The sequence below is a fragment of the Ahaetulla prasina genome, chromosome 10 (genome assembly GCF_028640845.1).
Source record: "Ahaetulla prasina isolate Xishuangbanna chromosome 10, ASM2864084v1, whole genome shotgun sequence".
In the NCBI taxonomy this organism is placed as follows: domain Eukaryota; kingdom Metazoa; phylum Chordata; class Lepidosauria; order Squamata; family Colubridae; genus Ahaetulla; species Ahaetulla prasina.
The window spans coordinates 31,822,002-31,844,865 of record NC_080548.1 but is presented as its reverse complement, the minus strand read 5'-3'; the positions used below and the strand labels follow the sequence as shown (position 1 = coordinate 31,844,865).

General features: G+C 47.7%; 1 protein-coding gene across 2 annotated transcripts in view; it reads left to right on the top strand.

Annotated features, from left to right (window-relative positions):
- The window catches only part of LOC131204165 (SPARC-related modular calcium-binding protein 1-like), a 30,586-nt gene extending 7,980 nt beyond the window's left edge, over positions 1-22,606 (top strand). The window contains exons 2-12 of one of the 2 annotated variants that reach the window (XM_058195071.1): positions 7,784-7,985; positions 8,625-8,737; positions 11,265-11,364; positions 12,423-12,473; positions 14,074-14,130; positions 15,320-15,397; positions 16,140-16,332; positions 16,847-16,929; positions 17,050-17,149; positions 19,106-19,353; positions 21,990-22,606. In XM_058195071.1, coding sequence (XP_058051054.1) covers positions 7,784-7,985; positions 8,625-8,737; positions 11,265-11,364; positions 12,423-12,473; positions 14,074-14,130; positions 15,320-15,397; positions 16,140-16,332; positions 16,847-16,929; positions 17,050-17,149; positions 19,106-19,346 — 1,218 coding nt within the window. In that variant the 3' untranslated portion in view covers positions 19,347-19,353; positions 21,990-22,606. The remainder of the gene's footprint in view (positions 1-7,783; positions 7,986-8,624; positions 8,738-11,264; positions 11,365-12,422; positions 12,474-14,073; positions 14,131-15,319; positions 15,398-16,139; positions 16,333-16,846; positions 16,930-17,049; positions 17,150-19,105; positions 19,354-21,989) is intronic. The other variant, XM_058195072.1, reaches the window with a different exon arrangement.
- Positions 22,607-22,864: the final 258 nt, after the last annotated feature.

The window sequence follows — 22,864 nt, the reverse complement described above, 5'->3', positions numbered from 1 at the left end:
ACCGTTGTTGAATCACTGCAGCTGTTAAGTTAGTCACACACTGGTTAAGTCAGGGGTCTGCAAAACTTGGCTCTTTTAAGACTTGTGGACTAAGAGCCAAGTTTGCAGACCCCTTTAAGGGGTTAAGTGAATCTGGCTTCCCCACTGATTTTGCATATCAGAAGGTCGCAAAACGTGATACCACGATACCACAACCGTCATAAACATGAGTCAGTTGCCGAGCGTCTGAATTTTAATCATGTGGTGGATGTTGCAACGGTCGTAAGTGTGAAAAATGGTCCTAAGTCACTTTTTTTTAGTGCCTTTGATTGGTCACTAAACGAGAGGAAGACAACAGGCTAAGGATCTTGAACCCCTGTCCACCCCGAAGGAGTTGATGGCAGCTGGAGAGTTAATCAAGGGGGAAGAGCCACACAACTGGATTGGCCGACATCTGGGGCAGCATTCAAAACCTGACCAAATGGGAGCAATGTCCCCAAAGAAAGATTATCGATTAGTTGTACTGATGATGTTCCCTAGTAGGGTCATGAACTGTCTGCAAGAAATCAACTCAGCTCAGAGAGCACTAAGGACCCCACAGTTGTTCTCCTCCTCCCCTTCCTCCTCTCCACAAATCCCACTCCCTTCTAGATAGCTGATGATGCTGCCTAGTTGGGTAGTGAAACATCTTCAAGAAAACAACCAAACTCGGGGAGCCCCAAGGAACACTCAAGATTTTGTAGATCTTGTAAAGACCAACTAAATTTGGGCTGGGAAGTAGATAAGGTCAGCATTGGGGGTGGTTTTCATTTGGGAGCATCACTTTGTCCCAGTTTCCCCAATTTAATCTACAAGTAGCATCTTCCAAGCCTTCTAACTCTTTTTTCTTCGAAATTAGCCACCCCTGCCTCTGTTCTGGCATCTCCCAGCTAAGAAAAAGGCCCAGTTTCCAATATTTATTCTTGGTCTCCAACCCGGTGCCCCTGCCTCCCCCTGTGCCCCCCCCCCGCCCCCCTTGATTGAAAGCCTGGGTTGTTTACAACTGATGCAACATCTCTTTGCTTGGAGTTGCACTTGGCATGTCCACAGCCAGTAGCACAAGCAAACACACACACCTGTCCAGGCGTGGGCCCCGGGTTTGTTGATCCTGGCTGTCGATCGGGGCACGTCTGTTTGGTCCCCGATGTCTCAGCGGGAGAAACACGCTTCAGACAAGCTAAATACACCCCACGGGCTGGGTTTTCTGGAATCCCCCAGGAGGCACGTCTTGGTGGTAGGCTGCCAAATGCAAATGGCGAGAATTTGGATCCGAAGCCGTCCGCCTTCTCTTGAATTTGGGTGTTTTTTGTGGTTTTTTTTTTTCTAAAGCATTGATCCGATGAAGTGGCAGCTTTTAGGAAGGTGGAAAGCTACTTTAGACAACAAAGGTCCATTTAGAAGCCCCTTGATTGATGTGGAGAGGAGAGGAGCTCCGTAGATTCCTGGCAGAGATTTCCCAAGCCGTTCCTCTGGGAGCGATTGCGGTATTTTTTTAATAAAAAAAAAACCACGTTTATTTATTTGCACGCAAAGCACATAATCGGCCAACAAGCCATTACCCTTCCCTAAATAAATCCACTTCTTAGTGGGTTCGAAGACTCCTGCGTGGAAGTGGAGAGGGGCTGCTACGGGTACTTCTCAGCTTACAATGCTTGGTTTAGTGACCACTCAAAGTTACAACGGCACTGAAAAATGTGACTTACGACCGTTTTTCACAGTTATGACCTTTGCAGCTTCGTGGGATCGGAATTCAGACCCTTGGCAACTGACTCATATTTATGACCGTTGCTGTGTCCCACGATTATGTGACCCCCCCCCCTTTTGCGACCTTCTGACAAGCGAAGTCAATGGGGACACCTGATTCACTTAACAGCCGTGTTACTAGATTAACGACCGCAGGGATTCGCTTAACAATTGTGGCAAGAAAAGCTGTAAAATGGGGCAAAACTCAACACATTTCTCACTTAACAGAAGTTTTGGGCTCAATTGCGATTGTAAGTCAAGGACTTACCTATAGACAATCAGGAAAACACTCTCAAAAAAACCCTAAAAGGAGACATGGGCTATTCAGTGAAAGGGCCTCTGGTGGCTCAACAGACTAATGCAGTCTGTTATTAATACAGCTGCTTGCAATTACTGCAGGTTCTAGTCCCACCAGGCCCAAGGTTGACTCGGCCTTCCATCCTTTATAAGGTAGGTAAAATGAGGACCCAGATTGTTGGGGGCAATAAGTTGACTTTGCATATAATATACAAATGGATGAAGACTATTGCTTGACATAGTGTAAGCCGCCCTGAGTCTTCGGAGAAGGGTGGGATATAAATTCAAATAAAAATAAAATAAAATAATAATAATTTCTCATTGCTTTGCTGAATTTTCTTGCTGCAGGGAGATGGTTCAACCTTCCCATGGGGTAGAGGAACGGCATCCAATCTTACCCACTTTTTGTTCTTGTAAAATTTAAGGAATTCTATGTTTCCCTATACATTGTAGAATTAAATAATGAGTCAAATAAGAGAATAACTTGGTTTAAAATTGATTGCTTGTGTCCACCCATCTTAAAGCCTCCTGGCTGGAGAATTCTGGTACTTGAAGTCAACTCATCTTTAAGCTTCTTAGCTGGGGACTTCTGGGAGTTGAGGTCCATCCATCTTAAAGCCTACCAGGTTAAGGAACTTTGCTTCAGAACTTCTCTGCACCCCAAGAACACTTATCCTGCCCCTCCCTGCTCTTTCAACTCTTTCCCCCTCTCCAAATTTCTAAAGACCCCTCCTAAAGATCCACCCCCCCTCACCCCCCCCCCCAGCATCGCCCAGCATCTTGGATGCTGATGCAGGACACAGAACGGAGAGTTGTAACGGGCAGGCCTGCCTATCAAATTCTGTTGATACAGACCTCACATTTTCCTGGCTGCAGCTCCTGCGGTTACGGGGTAGCATGCAAGGAGCCAAGGTAAGCTGCGAGGCACTTGGGTTGCTCACCACACACACACACACACACACACACACACACACACACACACACAAAGAGACAGGGAATCTGTTCAGCCAGGAGGTGGCTATGCCTACGACTGGCTTGTCAATCAAGACTGAAGTGCTCAGATGGCAGCTGTGTGCAACAGATGCAGCTTTTGTACACACACACACACACACACACACACACACACAGCACTCTGGGGCAGGGGTCTCCAACCTTGGTTCCCTTTAAGATTTGTGGACTTCAACTCCCAGAATTGAACTCTGGGAGTTGAAGTCCACAGGTCTTAAAGGGACCAAGATTGGAGACCCCCGCTCTGGGGTATTTGCACCCCTAATCCCGACCTGTTTGTTGAGGTTCAGAGTCTTTCCCACAAATCCAGATCTCAAACGACTTCACCCTGACCGCTGAACTCCATCTTAAGTCATAGGGTCTCCAACCTTGGCAACTTTAAGACAACCCAGAGTTGGGAGTTGAAGTCCACAAGTCTTAAAGTTGGCAAGGTTGGAGACCTCTGTCTTAGGGGACATTTTTGTCAAGTTTTGATTTTTTTAAAAAAAAAAATTAAAATCCAGAGACCCCTGAACTACGCGATGGGCAGCAAATAAATTGGATGGATGGATAGATAGATGGATAGATGGATGGATAAATAGATAGATAAATAAATAAATGAATGAATGAATAAATGAATGACTGCCATAAATTTTTTAAAAAAATCTTGTGCCGCTTAATGAGACAAGCAAGGCAGTTCATATTTTTAATGTTTATGGTGCTATTACAGGTAGTATTTGACTTACGACCAAAATTGGGGAGAGGGGTGTCAAAATTTCCATGGCTTTAAGCGACTTCTTCCTCTGACTTCCTTGACTTTCCTGGAAGCCAGCTGGGAAGGTCACATGACCCAGGGTTGTGATTGCCAAGCGCATGATTTTTTTTTAAAAAAAATATATTTTTATTATTTACATATAAACCAAAGTAAAAGACAAATAACATATATACTACTTACACAGTGCTGGTCTTGCCAAGCGCCTGAATTTTGATGACGTCACTGTGAGGGAGTGAGGGTTGTAAGTGCGAGGACCAGGTTGTAAGTCACTTTTTTTCAGTGTCATTGTAACGTCAAACCGTTGTTCGACAAATGCTTGTAACCAATAAGGGAGAATATTTTGTAGCTCAGGGTTGAAATGAGGGGGTCCTTGGTGCTCTCTGAGCTGGGTAGTTTTCTTGCAGACGTTTCATGACCAAACTGGGTAACATCATCAGTTCTAGAAGGGAGCGGGGGTTGCTCTCTGCTTAAACACAGTTCCTTCTCGCACTGATTTTGTTACCTACTTTGGGTAATGAAACATCTACCAAGGAAACAACCAAGCTCAGAAAGCACCAAGGATGGTTGTAAACTTTGGGCTACCTGTAATAATTGTGGGTTTATTTCACGTGTCATCTCAATGTGTAAAACGCCTCCGGGTTTGTCCAGTAAGCACCCCTAGCGAATGGCCCCTCTGTTTCTCATACTGGGAGACTTCGAGGGAGGCATGGGATGTTAGACGCATCGTTCTTTTTGGGGTCGGCTCTGTGCCAGTGTCCGTCAATGTCAGTTCCCAAAGAAGGGCAGCCTTTTTCTTGTCCAACCCCAGCCGACGTGCGTGCGCCCAGGACCATCCAGGCCCCCCCAAATGTGTTGCATTTGGAACCGTTTTATGAACCACAACATTTTTCCAAGTGCATCTCCCACCAAAACAACTGCCCCCGGCTGAATTATTAGATAAATTGTCTACTGCAAAATAAACAAATATCCCCACCCATAACAGACTTTTTCATAATGCGCACTAATATTTGTGTTGGGGAGGCAGCGGGAGATGCGATTTGGCATCTCGGCCAGGCTGGTCAGAGGTGTGTTGTGTTCGTCGACGTTAAGTAGAGGGAAAAGGACACGTAAAATAAGGTGACTGGGACACGGTGTCGTCTTTCAGTCCTGGAGCAAAAGGAAAAATTGCACGGTGAGCCAACTTGGAGTCTGTTTCAGGATGAGGGCAACACCCCCACACACACAGAGAGAATTGCTTAAAATCACTCATACGGATCAGTATGAATGCGTTGCACCTAAAAACCAGGTGGAGCTTTGATCCCACCGTTGGGGGGGGTGGTCCTAGCTTGACTTTTTTTGACCACAAAATGGCCAAAAAAGGACACCCCTGAAAAGCTGCAATAAGCAGGATGAATGCTGAGTTTATATTAGGGTGAGCCAGCTGGGTGACTTCACCAGGAGACAGGGAGTTCTAATTTCACTTTAGGTATGAAAAACAGGCGGGTGACTTTGGACCAATCACCAGGAGACAGGGAGTTCTAGTTCCACTTTAGGTATGAAGGAAAGATGGATGACTTTGGGCCAATCACCAGGAGACGGTGAGTTCTAGTTCTGCCTTAGGCATGAAAGCCAGCTGGGTGACTTTGGGCCAATCACCCCAAGCTTTGCTGGCTGGGGAATTCTGGGAGTTGAAGTCCTCCAGGCTTAAAGTTGCCAAAGTTGGAGACCCCTGACTCAGATGCCTTTCATGCTTAAGGCCGGACTACAACTCCCTGTCTCCTGGTGATTGGCCCACCACCCACCCCTCCATGGATCCTGGAGAGACCTATATTTTTCCTGGTCTAAATACGCCCGATAATTTATTGCTGTATAATCCCGATTGTCCTTGAGAATGATTTAAAGGTTGGTTGGTTGGTTGGTTGGGGGGACTCAGAAGGAAGGACCATCCTCTTGAAAGACCCTTCACAGAAGCAGTGCCCCTCCCTCTGCCATCCCATCCTTCAACCGAGGGCAGACGAGATGTGGGAGACTCGAGGGTGGGTGGGGTGGGGGGGGGAGGTTGTGTCTACACAGTCCAGGAAGGGCTGTCCGAATTGGAGACCTGGCTGACTTTCCCTAGAACACACAGCAGCTCCTGTGGAGGTGATGGGTGACCTCATGTCTGCTTGATGAGGGCGACATTCAAACACCCTTTTGTAGCATAAAAGCTGCGTTTCTCAAACCTGGGCCACTTGGAGACATGGGAGGGTGGGGGACTTCAACTCCCAGAATTCCCCAGCCCCGGCCGGCTGTCACGTTGAAAGATTAATCCGACAGGTGCCTCCAACACCAACCGAGGGGAATTTAGCCCACAAACCCTTCTTGCTTGGCATGTTTTCTGCGCCAGCCCTGCTTTGAAACTTAAGATTCACCAAGATCACCGCAAACGGGGACTGCAGCCAAGACGTTAAAAGATGCTTGCTCCTGGGGAGGAAAGCCGTGGCAAATCTAGACAGCATATTAAAAAGCAGGGACATCACCCTGCCAGCAAAAGTGCGGTTAGTCAAGGCTATGGTTTTCCCAGTTGCAAGGGATGGCTGTGAAAGTTGGACCATAAGGCTGAGCGCCAAAGAATTGAGGCCTTTGAACTCAGGTGCTGGAGAAGACTCCTGCGAGTCCCTTGGACTGCAAGGCAATCCAACCGGTCAGTCCTAGAGGAGATCAACCGAAACTCAAATACTTTGGCTACCTGATGAGAAGGAAGGGCTCCCTGGAGAAGAGCCAAATGCTGGGAATGATGGAGGGCATAAGAAGACGGGGACGACAGAGAACGAGGCGGCTGGATGGAGTCTCTGAAGCAGTTGACGGGAGCTGAAATGGACTCCAGAGCAGCGGTCTCCAACCTTGGCAACTTTAAGGCTTGTGGACTTCAACCAGCTTCGCTGGCTGAGGGATTCTAGCAGTTGAAGTCCTCAAGTCTTAAAGCTGCCAAGGTTGGAGACCCCTGCTCCAGAGGATGGTGGAGGACGGGAAGGCCTGGAGGAACGTGGTCCATGGGGTTGCAACTAAGAACCAAAAATTGTCGGTGGGCTGTGGGACTGTCTATCCTGGATGTTGCAGGCTCCAGGTAGACCCTCAATAATAGCCTTCGCCTCCCCTCTCTGGAGGCCTAGATGAAGGTTTGTCGAACGTGGCCACTCGAAGGCGGAGGAACACCAACCCTCTCTATCCTGCCATTAAAAACAAACATTTTTTCTTGCAACCTTGCAAAGTACGACAGACGGGCTTCAAATCCCAGAATCCTCCAGCTGCCATAAGTTGTCCAATTAATAACACGGCTGGGAAGTCAGTCTGGCTTCCCTATTGACTTGGCTTGTTAGAAGGTCGCAAAAGGGGATCACGTGTCCCCGGGACACACCACGACCGTCGTAAGTATGAGTCAGTATGAGCCAAGCATCTGAATGTTTGATCGCCTGACCATGGGGATGCTGGAAGAGTCGTAGGTGTGAAAAACGGCCATAAGTCACTTATTTTCACTGCCGCTGTGACTTCAAAGTAGGTTGCAAGTTGAGGGCCCACCTGTATAGGTAGTCCTTGCCTTACAACAGTTCATTTAGTGACCGTTCACAGTTACAACGGCAGTGAAAATAGCGACTTATGATCCTTTTTCACATTTGCAACCGCTGAAGAATCCGCTTGGTCACGTGATTTAATTCGACTGCTTCATATTTATGATGGTTGCAGTAACTGCGGGGGAGGGTCACACGATCCCCTTTTACGATCTTCCGACAAGCCAAATCAATGGGGGAAGCCAGATTCACTTAACAACCGTGTGACTAACATCTGCACTGCAGTGATTCGCTTAACAGACGGGGTTAGTCGCAAAACGGAGAAAAACTCACTTAAGAAATGTCTCACTTAGCCCCAGAAATCCTGGGCTCAAAGGTGGCCGTAAGTCGAGGACGACTTGGGTTTTTTAATCACGCGCCTCTGCCTGTTTTGCAGTTCCTCATCTCGGAGGGTGACCAGGAGCGGCTGCCATGCCCGGCCGAGTGCCCCCCCCACGAACACGGCCGCCCCCTGTGTGCCTCCGACGGGAAGTTTTATATGTCGCTCTGCGCCTTCCAGGAAGCCCGATGTGAACGTCCCAACCTGCAGGTCTGGCCTCGTTTCCGCTGCAGAGGAGCTGCCCAGCGGGATAACAACAGTAAGGACGCCAGGATGGCGGGGATCGGGGGAGGGGGGAGAGATGGGAGGGAGGTGCCCCTGTGTCAAGGAGGGACGGACGGACACGGGAGAGAATTTTGGGGAAGGATGGCTTTTCCCAGGTGGACATAGCTGTGAAACAGGGCTGCAGTGTGGATTGATGGATTAGCAAATGGTTTATAGGTAATCCTTGATTTATGACTGCAATTCTCCAGACCTCCAAAGGACTGGCTCAGAGGTGAAATGTAAAATTTGTTACTACCGGTTCGGTGGGCATAGCTTGGCGGTGGTGGGGGTTAATGTGACTGGGTGGGCATGGCCAACTTTTTTTTTTTTTACTTTTAAAAGAATTTTTTCTACAACCTCTTCGGCCAAAGAGGTTGTAGAAAAACTGCTTTTAAAGGGTTCTGACGATCCGAGCTGAGTTCCCTGATCGCCAGAACCTTTTAAAAGCATTTTTTTTTTACAACCTCTTCCGCTGAAGAGGTTGTAAAACCGGACCATGGTGTGTGAATTGATTGATTAGCAAATTATTTATAGGCAGGAGTTGAAGCCCACCCCGTCTAGAAGTCGCCATGGTTCAGAAACTCTGGTTCGATGCCCGATCTTGACTTGGGTCTTCCTCCCATTTCTTCCATAGGTGCCAATTTGACTCGTTGCCAAGAAGACCGGGCGACTGCCCTCGCCAAATCCCGGCGCCAGGCCCACGCCCTGTACGTGCCCGAATGTAGTGAGAACGGCGCTTTCCTGGAGGTGAGCCTCTTTCTACGTTTTCCTTACAGCACTGGGCAAACTTTCCATCATGTCCCATCTTGATAGCAAGACGGAAGGCAAATGCATTTAATCGATGTTGGAAGAAACGTCCATCTGGGTTCAGTTCCAAGTGGGAAGAAAAAAACACGGGAAACACGGTGGCTGACTGGAAAGAAGATTTTTTTAATGGTAGACAGGATCACATGCCTTGAAGTTCTTGGGTGAAGAAGACAAAAAGGGGAAGACATGCTGAGAGCGCCTGGGTTTTATGCCCTCTCTGGGCTTTTGAATTTGAGCTTGCATTCTGATTGGTTGTCAGACTCCCATGGGGCCATGCCAGGGGTAACTTTGTAGGTTATCTGCGTCCCAGGCATGGTTGAGCCTTGCTGGGTGATGATGTAATGAAAGGGCTTTGGGCAAGTCCTACTACGGCTCTGCCTGAAGGAGGTGGCTCTTCGTTGGCCCAGGCCTTAATGGCCCATTGACAAAGGGGGCTGAGTTTCTGCCTCCCGTTTAGGGGAAATATTCTGCCCTTTTTAATATCTCCTAAAATATCTCATTTTCCTAGGAGACGGGTGGGGGCTAACTTCCTACGTCAATACATCCATCTTCTACAGCAGGGGTGAGGGCCGCATGGGGGCTGCGGTTGACCTCGGGGGTGGGTGGGGAGGTGGGCGTGGCCAGCTTGATGCCACCCTCCAAACCAGTGGTGGGTTTCAAAAAAAATTTAGTACTGGTTCTGTGGGTGTGGCTTGGTGGCCGTGGCAGGGGAAGGATATGTAAAATCTCCATTCCCTCCCAATCAGCTGGCACTTGAGTAGAGCTGGTATTTACCGGTTCTCCGAACTACTTTGGTTTTAATTGTATATATATTGTGTTTTATTTTGGCTGTACACCACCCTGAGTCCTTTGGGAGAAGGGCGGTATAAAAATTTAATAAATAAATAAATAAATAATACTCAAAATTTCCGCTACCGGTTCTCCAGAACTGGTCAGCACCTACTGAAACCCACCTTTGCCCCAAACTGCTGGCATGTTTCCTCTTTGCGCTGGGTAGACCTGGCCAAAGCCACGCAAGGCTGGCCCTTTACATTTTCCAAGATGGCTTCACGGACCGGATCTGACCACCTTGCAGGCTGGATCCGGTCCACGGGGCCTTGCGTTTGACACCCCTGTTCCATGGGCTCCCTCGGAGCTCAGGGTGCAGGGCAGACAACGGGCTGCCTGAGGGACGGTCAAAAACGACATTGCACCCTTTGCCACCAAGCTCTGGTTTTTGGACGGTGTGGTTGCAGACTTCAAATTCTTCGACTTACGACCATAAAAACCGAGCCCCAAAATGTCTGCTGCGAAGTGAGACATTTGTTAAGTGAGCTTTGCCCTCTTTCACGACCTTTTTTGCCACGGTCGTTAATAGAATAGAATAGAATAGAATAGAATAGAATAGAATAGAATAGAATAGAATATAATAGAATTGAATTTTATTGGCCAAGTGTGATTGGACACACAAGGAATTTGTCTTGGTGCATATGCTCTCAGTGTACATAAAAGAAAAGATACGTTCATCAAGGTACAACATTTACAACACAATTGATGATCAATATATCAATATAAATCATAAGGATTGCCAGCAACAAGTTACAGTCATACAGTCATAAATGGAAAGAGATTGGTGATGGGAACTATGAAACGATTAATAGTAGTGCAGATTCAGTAAATAGTCTGACAGTGTTGAGGGAATTATTTGTTTAGCAGAGTGATGGCCTTCGGGAAAAAACTGTTCTTGTGTCTAGTTGTTCTGGTGTGCAGTGCTCTATAGCGTCGTTTTGAGGGTAGGAGTTGAAACAGTTTATGTCCAGGATGCGAGGGATCTGCAAATATTTTCACGGCCCTCTTCTTGATTCGTGCAGTATACAGGTCCTCAATGGAAGGCAGGTTGGTAGCAATTATTTTTTCTGCAGTTCTAATGATCCTCTGAAGTCTGTGTTTTTCTTGTTGGGTTGCAGAACCGAACCAGACAGTTATAGAGGTGCAAATGACAGACTCAATAAGTGATTCAATAAGTGAATCACTGCAGTTCTTAAATTAGTGACACGGTTGTTCAGTGAATCGGGCTTCCCCCCACCCCACCCCCCATTGTCTTGGTTTGTCAGAAGTCGTAAAAGGGGATCATGTGACCCCCGGGACACTGCAACCGTCATAAATCTGAATCAGTTGCCAACTGTCTGAATTCTGACCATGGGGGATGCTGCCACGGTCGTAAGCGTGAAAAACGGCCCTAAGTCCCTGGTTCCGGTGCTGTGGTAACTTTGAACGGTCACTAAATGAACTTGTCGTAAGGCGAGGATTACCAGCTGGCGACTATAAAGGATGCTGCAACGGTCATGCGTGTCATAAATCGCATGTTTTGATGGCCGTTGTAACTTTGAGCAGTCATTAATGATGAATGGTCGTAAGTGGAGGACTCACCTGTATCATTTTCCTGGACACATCATCCCCTCACCCATTCTCTCTCCCGTCTGCCCAGGTCCAGTGCCATAAACAGACCGGCTACTGTTGGTGCTCTACCCCGCAAGGGAAGCCCATCGCGGGAACGTCTGCCCTGAACCAAGCACCCAATTGCACAGGTAAGGCCTTCTCTCTCCTCCGGCCAGGTTCCTAGAAAGGAGGAATTTAGCCAAGATTCATTTTCCTGCTTTGCGGGGCTCGGTTGCTCTTCTGAACGGAAATAATTAATGCAGAGAAAATAATAAAAAAAAAATTTGGTCTTTAATGACCCCGTAATCCCTTGCATCGGATTGGAATCCGGGCAGCTGAATGGGGCTGAATGTTTACTGGCCGGATGCCCTTCCTCTCGCCAATGCAGAGTTCGCAGCTGATATTTACTCATTGTGCCCAGAGAGAGAAATATCTGCCGCTACCTAGAATCGAACTCCCAGCCTCCTGATTGTGAGGCGAGAGCTCCCACCTCTAGGCCACCGCACCACTCAAAAAAAATATTAATAATTAAATTAAATTAAAACAATTAATACATTTAATAATAAGTTAATAAATATCCAAGAGAACTATTTTAATAAAAGATCAAGAACAACTAGAAATCCAGATTAGACTAAGAGCAGTGTTTTTCCAAACCTGGCAATTTTTAAGATGTATGGACTTCATCTTAAGGGGAATTCTGGGAGTTGAAGTCCGTATGTCTTAAAGTTGAGAAGTTTGAAAAACTCTGACCAGAGGAAGGTGAAAAAGACCTACAGGTAATCCACAAGTTACGACCATTTGTAGTTACAACAGTGCTGAGAAAGGTGATTTATGACCAGTCCTCGCACTTATGACCTGTCCTCACACTTATGACCTTCGTATGATGAAGACTTATAACCTGTCCTCGTACTTCGGACCATTGCAGCATCCCCAGGACCACACATGATCACAGTTTTGGGTGGTTGGCAACCCGCATGTATTTACAATGGTTGTGGCACCCACCTTCTTAGCTGGCTTCCAACAAGCCAAGTTCGTGGCGGAAGCTGGATTGGCTTAATGACGGGGGCAAAATCAGGCACGACTGACTTAACAAAGAGATTGCTGGAAGTTCCAGTCGCAACGGTGCTTATAAACCGAGGATTGTCTGTGAATCTTGGTTAGTTACCCCTTTATTCCTTCTGTCTTTTTTGCGTCCACCCCAAACCAGGAATGAATTCGGTGGGAACTTCATGGCAAGATGCCCATTCTTCTAAGCGAGGTAAGTCGCCCTCTGCTGGCTGTTATGCCCAGCGATTGAGCGTGCATGATGTGCCTAACTTGGTTAGTGAGTTAACCCATGTGTTTTGGATTCACACCGTGCACTGACTGAGGTTCAAACTAACCCAGTTTAAGCATGTTGTGGGAATGTAGCCCCTGGGGGCTTCGACTAAGCTTCTAGAACAGGGGTCTCCAACCTTGGTCCCTTTAAGACTTGTGGACTTCAACTCCCAGAGTTGAAGTCCACAAGTCTTAAAGGGACCAAGGTTGGAGACCCCTGATCTAGAAAAGGTGCTGTGAACCCGGTAGTTCACAATCGCAGTTTGCGAATCCTGCTGGCGTGTGTGAGTACTGCACCCCTGGTCTGTTGCACAAGCGAACGAGGCTTTTTTATCTATTGGCTTAATTTTAGTCCTATGTCTAATTGGGAGACCGCCCGTCTCACTCAAAGAGTGTTGTACAGTTAAAAAAAAGCTATTAAAATTATTAAAATTAATATTACATTTACTGTAGCTGCATTTCAGGAGTATATAACTGGGCCTCTAGGAAACACCCACCCAGGGATGTCTGCAGAGAAAAAAACGCCTAAACGACGGTCACTATGAGGCAATGAAGCCTCGCCTGTTTCCTCATGCAACATGCAGATTTTGATTGCATGTTTCTGGCTTCTCTCTTTTGACCTTCTGAGGAGACACCCCCCCCAAGCCGCATTTCCCAAAGGCCCCCTCCTACCATTGGCAGAACAGGAGTGGTGTGTGTTTTCCCACCCTTTGAGGATATAGTGGAACGTAGCCTGGATTCCCAGGTGGGAGGGGCAGCTCAAGACTCATTTCAGAGAGTTTTGTGTATGAGAATGAGAGTGAAGACAGCTCCTCCCTAACAGTTCCCACAGCATATGTTTTATGGTACAAGTTGTCTCCTTCAATTTGGCAAGTTTTCTACTTGCCTTTCTTGGGATTTGGAGCCTGACTGCTGATAAGAAATCTAAGAAGTCTTAAAAATAGGTTTCATGTGACCCCCCCCTTCCTTCATAGCAGCCCTCAGCCCCTTCCCCAGAAGACCCATCTAAAACACGGAATTAGAGCAGTGTTTCTCAGTCTTAGCCACTTTAAGACGTGTGGACTTCAACTCCCAGAATGCCCTAGCCAGGTTAGGGAATATCTGGGACTTGCAGTCCAGCCATCTAAAAATGCCTAGGGAATTCTGGGACTTGCAGTCCAGCCATCTAAAAGCTGCCCAGGTTGAGAAACGCCGACTTATAAGCTACTTGAGCTACGGAAGGGGGCCTTCCTGACCAAAAAACCCACAAAAGTCATTTTCTGCATTCCTCCCTTTAGTGCCTTTGGAGGGGGCGGGGGGGGGGGGTTTGCTTAGCAGGCAGAAGTTCAACCGATGGAGCTTCTTCTGTCTTCGGAAAGCATACCCCTGCCCTGTTGGGTTTCGGGTTGGTCCCCCTCCCTCAGTTTGCGTCGAATGTAGAACCTCGTCATCGACTCGAGGCGCCCCCTGCAGCTCTAAATTCTCCCCCTCTTTGGACAGAGAAGATGACATTAAACCTTCTGTAATAGCTGCCTTCCACCTCTTTTCCTCCCTGAACGCAGAAGAAGGTGTCGCCCCCAGGCCTACTCAGCCAAGCCCTGTGCCCCGCAGGCAGCCAGGTAGGTCTAGCCCTTCCTCCTTCCCCCTCCCCATGCCCGGTCAGTGTGCCACCCAGGCCACCGACCTCAGTTTTGGGGGAGGGTGATAAGCTGCTTGGACTCGCCAGAACAGGACTGTTGTTGCATGGGTGTGTTTGCAGTGCTAGGCAACAATTGCACAATGCATGCTTGAAATGGAGACACTGAATGTGGACTTTTATAGCTGCCACGCCTGGTTTGCCCTATTCTCATTCTTTCCTTTTTCTTTATCCTTTTTCCTTCCTTCCTTTCCTTCCTCCCTTTCCTTCCCGTTTATCAAGAATCCCTTCCTTTCCTGTTTATTCTTTTTCCTTCCTTCCCTCCTTCCTTCATCCTTTTTCCTTCCTTCCTTTCCTTCCTGTATCCTTTTTCCTTCCTTCTTTCCTCTCACTCTTCCTTCCTTCCTTCTTTCTTTCTTTCTTTTTCTTTCTTTTTCTTTCCCCTCTTCTCTTTTTCTATTTATTTATTTATATCCTACCTTCACTATTTTTATCAAGAAACTAACAAGCATATCTAATACTCCTTCCTCCTATTCTTCCGACAACAACCACCCTGTGAGGTGGGCTGAGCTGAGAAAGAGAAGGACTTGCCTAAAGTTATTCAGCCGGCTGTCATGCTTAAGGAGAGATTAGAATTCACCATCTCCTGGCGCTTGGCCCAAAGTCACCCAACCAGCTATCATGCCTAAGGCGGGACTAGAACTCCCAGTCTCATGGCACTTGGCCCAAAGTCATCCAGCCAGCTTTCAGGTCCAAGGCAGGATTAGAACTCACTCACTGAGGAATGTAAATATACATGAACATGGATATAAAGCAGCGGCAGTCGCTGTCGGTTGAGTGGGCAACTCAAGTGGGTGAGTGGCACAGCTGCCCTTAGTTGGGGTGGGCTGTCCTGCCCTATTTGGCGAGAGGTGGTCTCTCCATAAGGAAGCCTGGCAGGATGGACTCCCCCCAACCCTGAACAAGACCAGGAACCCTTTGGATGTGGCGGGGGGGGGGGGCTGGGCAAGAGGAAAACCGGAAGGGCCATTGAGGCACCAACGAGTTGGGTGTGATAAGAGGGTTTCCAGATGCCACATGATTGCTCTAACTCCCCCCCCCACACCCACTTCTGTTTCCTGCCAATTATTCTGCTTCCCTGCCCATCATGGATCCATTCCTCCGTAACCCAGAAGGCACCACCCTGCCTTTCCTGATTCCCATCATCCTTCCGGATTTCAAGACCAACCACACGGCGAAACCGGCTCAAGGTGAGCCCCGTTTCCTTACTAATGTCTTTATTACATTTATATGCTGCTCATGTCACTCTAAAAAGCAACTCTGGACAGCTGACCATTAAAAGTTAGAAAATTATTTCTGCCTGATGCCAGATCTGTCCAGAGTCCGGATTTAGGAATTGACTCTCGGAATCTTGGCAATTGACTCCTATTTATGACGGCTGCAGTGTTTCGGGGTCACGTGATTCCCCTTTGCGACCTTCTGACGAAGAAAGTTAATGGGGAAGCCAGATTCAGTTTACAACTGTATTACTTACTTAACAACTGCTGTGATTCACTTAACAACTGGGAGAAGAAGGTCATAAAATGGATGGAAAATTCAGTTAACAACTGTCTTGCTTAGCAACATAAATTTTGGGGTCCATTGTGGTCATAAGCCAAGGACTACCTGAACCATCCCAGTCAAGTGGTTCTCCAGTCTATTTTTGAAAATCATTTTAGCATTTGCTAAGAAAAATCTGCTTCATCCTCATCGTTGAACAGGCTGACCTGGAAGGTGGGGTCAAACGTGCCATCAGTTTAGAATCGTGGCGTTCCCACCAGAGAAACCAGTCCAGCCCTCCCATGAATTCCGTTGATTCTTATCTGGCACCAATTGGGCTTGACCATTAGTAGATCAGATCCTTGCGTAGAGGTAGAACGCGATAAACTTTTAGCCCTTTGAACTCAACTCCTGTTCCTGGTTTCTCTTGCGCCTGACGCTCCTTCCCTGCAGAATATCCGCCGTCGTGCGAACAGGAACGGCGGGAAGCCATCCACGAGGCCCGCCAGCACCAACAGGAGGGCACCTTCATCCCAGAGTGCGAAGGCGATGGCACCTACAAGGAAGTGCAATGTCACCAAGCCACAGGCTACTGCTGGTGCGTGCGAGTGGTCAGCGGCCGCCCCATCCCAGGGACCTCCACCCGGTCAGTGCTGTAGTTGTCTTGAACTCAAGAGTTTGAGTCCCTTTCTCCTCCCTTATGTTCAGTGACACCTCCCTCCTTTAGCAGAAAGCGGGGGGTCTCGAAACTTAGCAACTTTGTGGACTTCAACTCCCAGAATTCTGCAGAAAACCCTTGTTGGCTATGCTGGCTGAGGAATTCTGGGAGTTGAAGTTCACTGGTCACAGAGCTGCCAAAGTCCGAGACTCCTCCATTAAACCACTTGTCTGGGTGTGTCCTGGGACTGCAACTCCCAGCATTCCCATTGACAACTGAGGAATTCTGGGAATTGCAGTCCCAACATAGCCGATATCCCCAAGGCTGGGAGAGGTTGAAAGAGAGAAAAAATTGGGAGAGACCCAGATCTGGAACCGGTCTGGGCTGCAGTTTTTTTTCAGTTCCTAACATCACCCCCTAAAAAAGGGGGCTCCCCTGGGAAAGACGGGGAGTTTTACTGCCCCCAAACGGCCTTCTTTTAATTTCTCCGTCGTTTTCCCAGAAACTTTCCTCCGGACTGTGAAGCTGATACAGCTACCAAGAGCACGGAACTAGGGTCCTTGTTCCGAGATCGGATCCTGCCAGGTAAGTCAGAGCTGTTTCCCTCCTTTTAAAAACAGTCGTAAGAAAACACGTTTATTTTCAACAAGGGTTTTCTGCAGCTTTCTGTCGGAAAGATTCCTGTTTTTTGATCTTCCCAATTAGGTTGTCCCGGGTCAAAGAAAACGCAGTTCCTTACCCAACTGATCAAAGCGTTGAGTTCTCACATGCTGCAATCGAGGCTGATGACCATTCCGTACCGCAGGTAAATTCGACTCGCCCATTGCGAAAAAGGAAGCGCCTTCGGTCAGTGAACCCCAGTTGTGACCCAGGCCCAAGTAGGTAGGAGGAAACTCAGTCAATGTAGATGTCGTGTCCCACTCCTCCGCTGACGGCCGGGTCAGGGAAATCCGAATCAGGCATGCCTCTGCAGCTCTGCCAAAGTCCTAGCAAAGTCCTCAGGGCAGGCAGGAGACCAGAAAGTGACTTCAGCAAGATATGTTTAGACTTTGCCTGACTCAGAGAATGCCAGAAAGCAGATCCTTTATATAGGCCATGGGGTGTGGCTCCAAGACTCAGCACTTATCCAGGCCTGCCCCTCCCTTCCTTCTGTTGCCTCCGCCTATCAAGTCTTCTGACGCGAGGGTCACTCCAGTCGGCAGCTGTTGGCAATTGACCTCCCTCAGGCTCACATGCTGTGGAGGAGGGGGAGGGGTCTAGTTGCTCCGTTTGCCTGGGCATGGAGCCAGAGCTGGGGGCTGGAGGTATTTCCTCCTCTTCAGCCTGTCTGGGCATGGACCCAGGGCTGGGGCCGGGAGGCATACTAGGCCATTCCTCCGTGTTTGGAAGCAGATAAGAAGGCCCCGGCTGTGGTGAGATCGGACGAGACACAACAGTAAAAACAAACAAACTTTATTCGAACAGCTGAGAATTACTTCATTCTCAGCGTAGTTCAACTAAATTAAAGCAAATTCTTCCTAACACAATTCTTCAGTCTTATCACCAACCTTGGTCTAATTAGGCAAACTGCCAAAGGCTTTTCTTGGCAAAAGTTCAAAAGCAGAAGACACCAACAAGAAATAAATGCAGCAAGACAAGGAGCAAGGCTATCAACGTTGTTTTCCGACAAAGAGCCCAAACGCCGTTGCTGGTCCTTTAAGCCTTATGGGAGGGGCCAATCATCTCTTGGCCCTACCCTCGAGTTGTCCTCTTTGCTTGAACTGCTCTTGCCTTCTGGCAGCTCTTCTCATGTGTGCATTAGGAACAGGCTCCTCCTGTTCCTCTGCCTCACTACTGTCAACCTCTGGAGGCTCCGGAGTCCGCACATCACTCCCCAATGGCCCTGCCCCACTTTTGCCTCTGATGCAGAGCCCTCATCCGGGCCTTCCCCAGCCTCCAGGACTGGCCCATGCTCTTCCTCAGCCTCATCGCTGTCCAACTCTGCTGCCAGCTCTACAGGCTGCTGGCGGACCACAACAACCGCACAATCCAAGATATTGTGCAGTTTCTCAGATTTAAGGTCTGTGGATTTCAACTTCGACAATTCCCCAGGTAGCATTTTCAACTTGAAGATGGGTTGACTTCAACGTGGTTGCTAGGGTATTCTGGGAGTTGGGAATCCACACCCCTTAAAGCTGCCAAGATCGAGAAACACGGAGTTAGGATGCAGGTGTTGGGTGAAAGGAGGAGGACCATACGCCAAACTCAAGTTTTGGGACCTGGTTGGTTAATTTTAGAGAGTTTGCTAAGAGTGTTTGTACAGTTGGCATATATGAACCCTGTAGACCTCGTAGACACATGCAGCCGGAGGAGAGAGAGAGGGGGAGAGAGAGGCAGAGGAAGAGAGGAAGAGAGGGAAGGGAAGGAAGGGAAGAAGGAGGGAGGGAGAGAGAGAGAGAGTTTGGTAGTTTCAGGACCATGAATTGGGAGGCCATGAGTTCAAGTTCTGCCTTAGCCATGAAAGCTAGCTGGATGACTTTGAGCCAATCGTCAAGAGACGGTGAATTCTAGTCCTGCCTTAGGCATGAAAACCAGCTGGGTGACTTTGGGCCAATCACCAGGAAGTGATGCGTTCTAGTCCCACCTGGGGGATTTGGGGCGAGTCGCTTCCCCTCCAGCCCAACCTACCTCCCAGGGTCGTCGTTGGGAGCATTACCCGTGCCGTCTTGACTTGCAGCAACAATTTAACCAGGTTTTAAAAAACGCGACACTCTCTCGGCAGGTTTCCGGATTCCTTGGCAGCTCCCAGCCTGGAAGACCGGGCCGTGCGCTGGCAGTTCACCCACCTGGACCGAGACTTCAGCAACGGCGTGAGCGAGCGGGAGTTGCGTCCCTTCAAGCTGTACATGAAGCAAAACGCCCGGCCCAAACGTTGCGCCCGGAAGTTCCTGGATTACTGCGATCTCAGCGGCAACAAGTTGATCTCGCTGCCCGAATTCAGAGGCTGTTTGGGGCTCAGCTAACCCTCCGGTGTGTATTTTGGGGCTGTGGGCTTTTGCAGACCCCTCTCCCCTTTTTTTTCTACTTGCAGCTCCGGGGAAGTGTGAGGGGGGGACACATGAGATCCCCCCCCCCAATGTAATTCCTGGAGCTCTGACACAAGTCCAAGCGGATTTGGACTTGAACGGTAGTCTGCGTGCCTCCAGGAGCGTCTTACAGCTAGTCCTCTACTTACGACCATTCATTGACTGACCGTTCGAAGTTATTATGACGACACTGGAAAAAACACTGGGCCGTGGTGGCTCAGGCTGTAAGATAGCCTGTTATTAAAACACAGCAGCCTGCAATTACTGCAGGCTCGAATCCCACCAGGCCCAAGGTTGACTCAGCCTTCCATCCTTTATAAGGTAGGTAAAATGAGGACCCAGATTGTTGGGGGGGGGCAATAAGTTGACTTTGTAAATATACAAATAGAATGAGACTATTGCCTTATACACTGTAAGCCGCCCTGAGTCTTCGGAGAAGGGCGGGATATAAATGTATATAAAAAAAAAAGAGAGACGTCTGACCGGTTTTCACACTTACGACCGTGGCAGCCTCCCCAGGGGTCACGTGATCAAAATCCAGCCGCATGGCAATCGACTCATATTTATGAGGGTGGCAGCGTCCCTGGGGGTCACGGGATCTCACTTTTGTGACGCGCAGTTGCTGAGCGCCACAATCACATGAAGGTGGAACGACGGTCGTAAATCTGAGAACCGGTCCGTAAGTTACTTTCTCCGAGACCATTTGTAAATTTAAACCGTTTAACAACGGTTTAAACAGATGGCGGTCTACATTAAGGATGCCCTGTATTTGGTGCTGCCAACAAAATTGGGAGCTTGCTGGAATCAGCAAGGCCTGGAACAAAATTAATTAGTGCTTTTTCAACTCCCCCTCCCTTTGTCCCTTAATAAATTCATCCCAACCTTTCTCTCCCCCCCCCCCATTTTATTCTGTCAATCCTTCTGACAAAAAAAAGGAGTTTAGAGAGCAGATTAAGTCTGGATTAACTTTCCACGCTGTTTCCTTCCAAATGGGTTAAATTGGCATTTCTTCTTTTGTGAAAACAACCGAGAGTCACCTGAAACCCTTGAAAAGAAACGGGGACAAACTGATTGTTTCTGCTTTTAACAAAACGGCGCTCCGAGAAACCCAAAACCTGCTTCCTTGATTAAAGACGTCAATTCCAAACGCAGAAGGCGAAACACCGTTGGCACCGTTGGAGGCTTTTCCCGTTGTCCGGTTGTTTCTTTCATTGTTTAATTCCGTTGGAGGCGTTTTGGCTAATCCTTGTCTTAGTGAAGTTTGATTCTTGATCGAGGACACGGATCGTTGCCAAAAACCAGATAAGAATGAGAAAAGTTGCCTTCTTAGGAGGAAGATTTGAAAAGAAAGAGAGGAAACTTAAGACGATATTATTGAGGGTGGAAGAAGCTGGAAGAATACATGTTCCCAATTATTGGCTTCCTTTTTCAAAAACAGTTTAAGTTCAGTGGTGAAATCTATTTTTTTTTACTACCAGTTCTGTGGGCGTGGCTTGGTGGACGTGGTGTGGCTTGGTGGGCGTGGCAGGGGAAGGATACTGCAAAAGCCCCATTCCCTCCCCACTCCTGGGGGAAGGATACTGCAAAATCCCCATTCCTTCCCCACTCCTGGGGGAAGGATATTGCAAAATCTCCCTTTCCACCCTACTCTGGGACCAGCCAGAGGTGGCATTTGCTGGTTCTCCAAACTACTCAAAATTTCCGCTACCGGTTCTCCAGAACCTGCTGGGTTTCAACCCTGTCCTGTTTTAAAGTGTTACTAATAGTTGACGTGAAGTATTAGTACCTCTTTATAAAACCTGGACTCCGGCATCCAGTTTTGGTCCCCATGTTATAAGAAAGATGTTGAGACTTTGGAAAAAATGCAGAGAAGAGCAGCTAGAAAGATAGAGACAAAAACATTTGAAGAACAGTTGCAGGATTTGGGTTTAGCCAGTCTAGAGAAAAGAAGGACTAGGGGTGACACGATAGCAGTGTTCCGATATCTCAATTGTTGCCACAAAGAGAATTTTTAGAATTTTTTTTTAGAATTTTTTTTTATTGGCCAAATGTGATTGGACACACAAGGAATTTGTCTTGGTGCATATGCTCTCAGTGTACATAAAAGAAAAGATACGTTCATCAAGGTACAACATTTACAACACAATTGATGATCAATATATCAATATAAATCATAAGGATTGCCAGCAACAAGTTATATAGAGGAGGGTGTCAACTTATTTTCCAAAGCACAAGAGGAAAGAACAAGAAACTAAGCAAGGAGAGAAGCAACCTGGAATGAAGGAGAAACTTCCTAACAGTGAGGACAATTAACCAGTGGAACAGCTTGCCACCAGAAGTTGTGGGTGCTCCATCACTGGAGTTTTTAAAGAAGAGATTGGGCAGTCACTTGTCTGAAATGGTTATACGGGGTCTCTGCTTGAGTTAAGTGCAAGGACCAGTTGCAAATCACGTTTTTTTCCCCCCAGTGTTATTAAACTTTGAACGGTCACTAAGTGAATGGCTGTAAGTCGAGGACCGTCTGTATTGAGGCATATCCCAAGCTCCCGTTTCATTATTTTTCTCCTTTCTATTTCAAAGGTTTTCTCTCCCCAAAATGGCATGCAGTCTCTCTTTGTCTCTCCGAGTTCCTGCCTTCGATTGCTGACTGACCTTCTGCACTTTAAAAAGGTGGACTGGATTTTCTGCCAAGAATTATGAGGATATTTTTTTTTTCTGGCAGCGGGGAAGAATGAGCAGAATTGGTGACGGCAAAGCCCACCCACTCATTCCCCCCCCCCCGGTTTTTGCCTCCTTTCGCTTTAAAAACATAGATTAAAAAGGTAATCCGCGGCCTTCCTAGATTTTGTTAATAATGATGATTATTTTAATCCTCGCTTTATTTGTATGGTGTCCTTGGAAAGGGAAAAATATGACCGATGGTGGCCTTTCTCTGAGCGTTTTTAAAAAGATGTATGTTTTGGGGTTTTTTTTTTGTTTGTTGGTTTTTTTAATAAAAGGGCGATTCGTCTTCTAAGCCCCTGGCGCTGGGGAAAACAATAAGCCGGATTTTAGAACCAACTCTAGTCTTATCTGCGTGGGCTCTTTGAATCAATAAATTATATACAAGGAAGAAATGGATGCTCTTTTAAATGTTGTTTTCTGGTTTCCATTTAATGGGTTTAGCCTGCCTTCCACAACCTGGGCTCTGTGCTGTGCAGTCCTCGACTTACGACCATAATGGAGCCCAGGCTGCAAAGTAGGGGGTGAGGGTGGAGAATTAATTGCAAATCATTTCCATTCTTGTTATGAAGCAAAATGAGTTAATCACGGATTGCAGCCGATTCTGGAATTTTTTCTTTCAATCCAGGAACAACCCAGATTTCCTGCAGCCTTTCAGTTCTCTGGAGTGGCCCGCCCTCTGCTGGCAAATCTGCACATTTCAGCCCGGTGAAGGGTTTTGGGTTTTTTTGCCC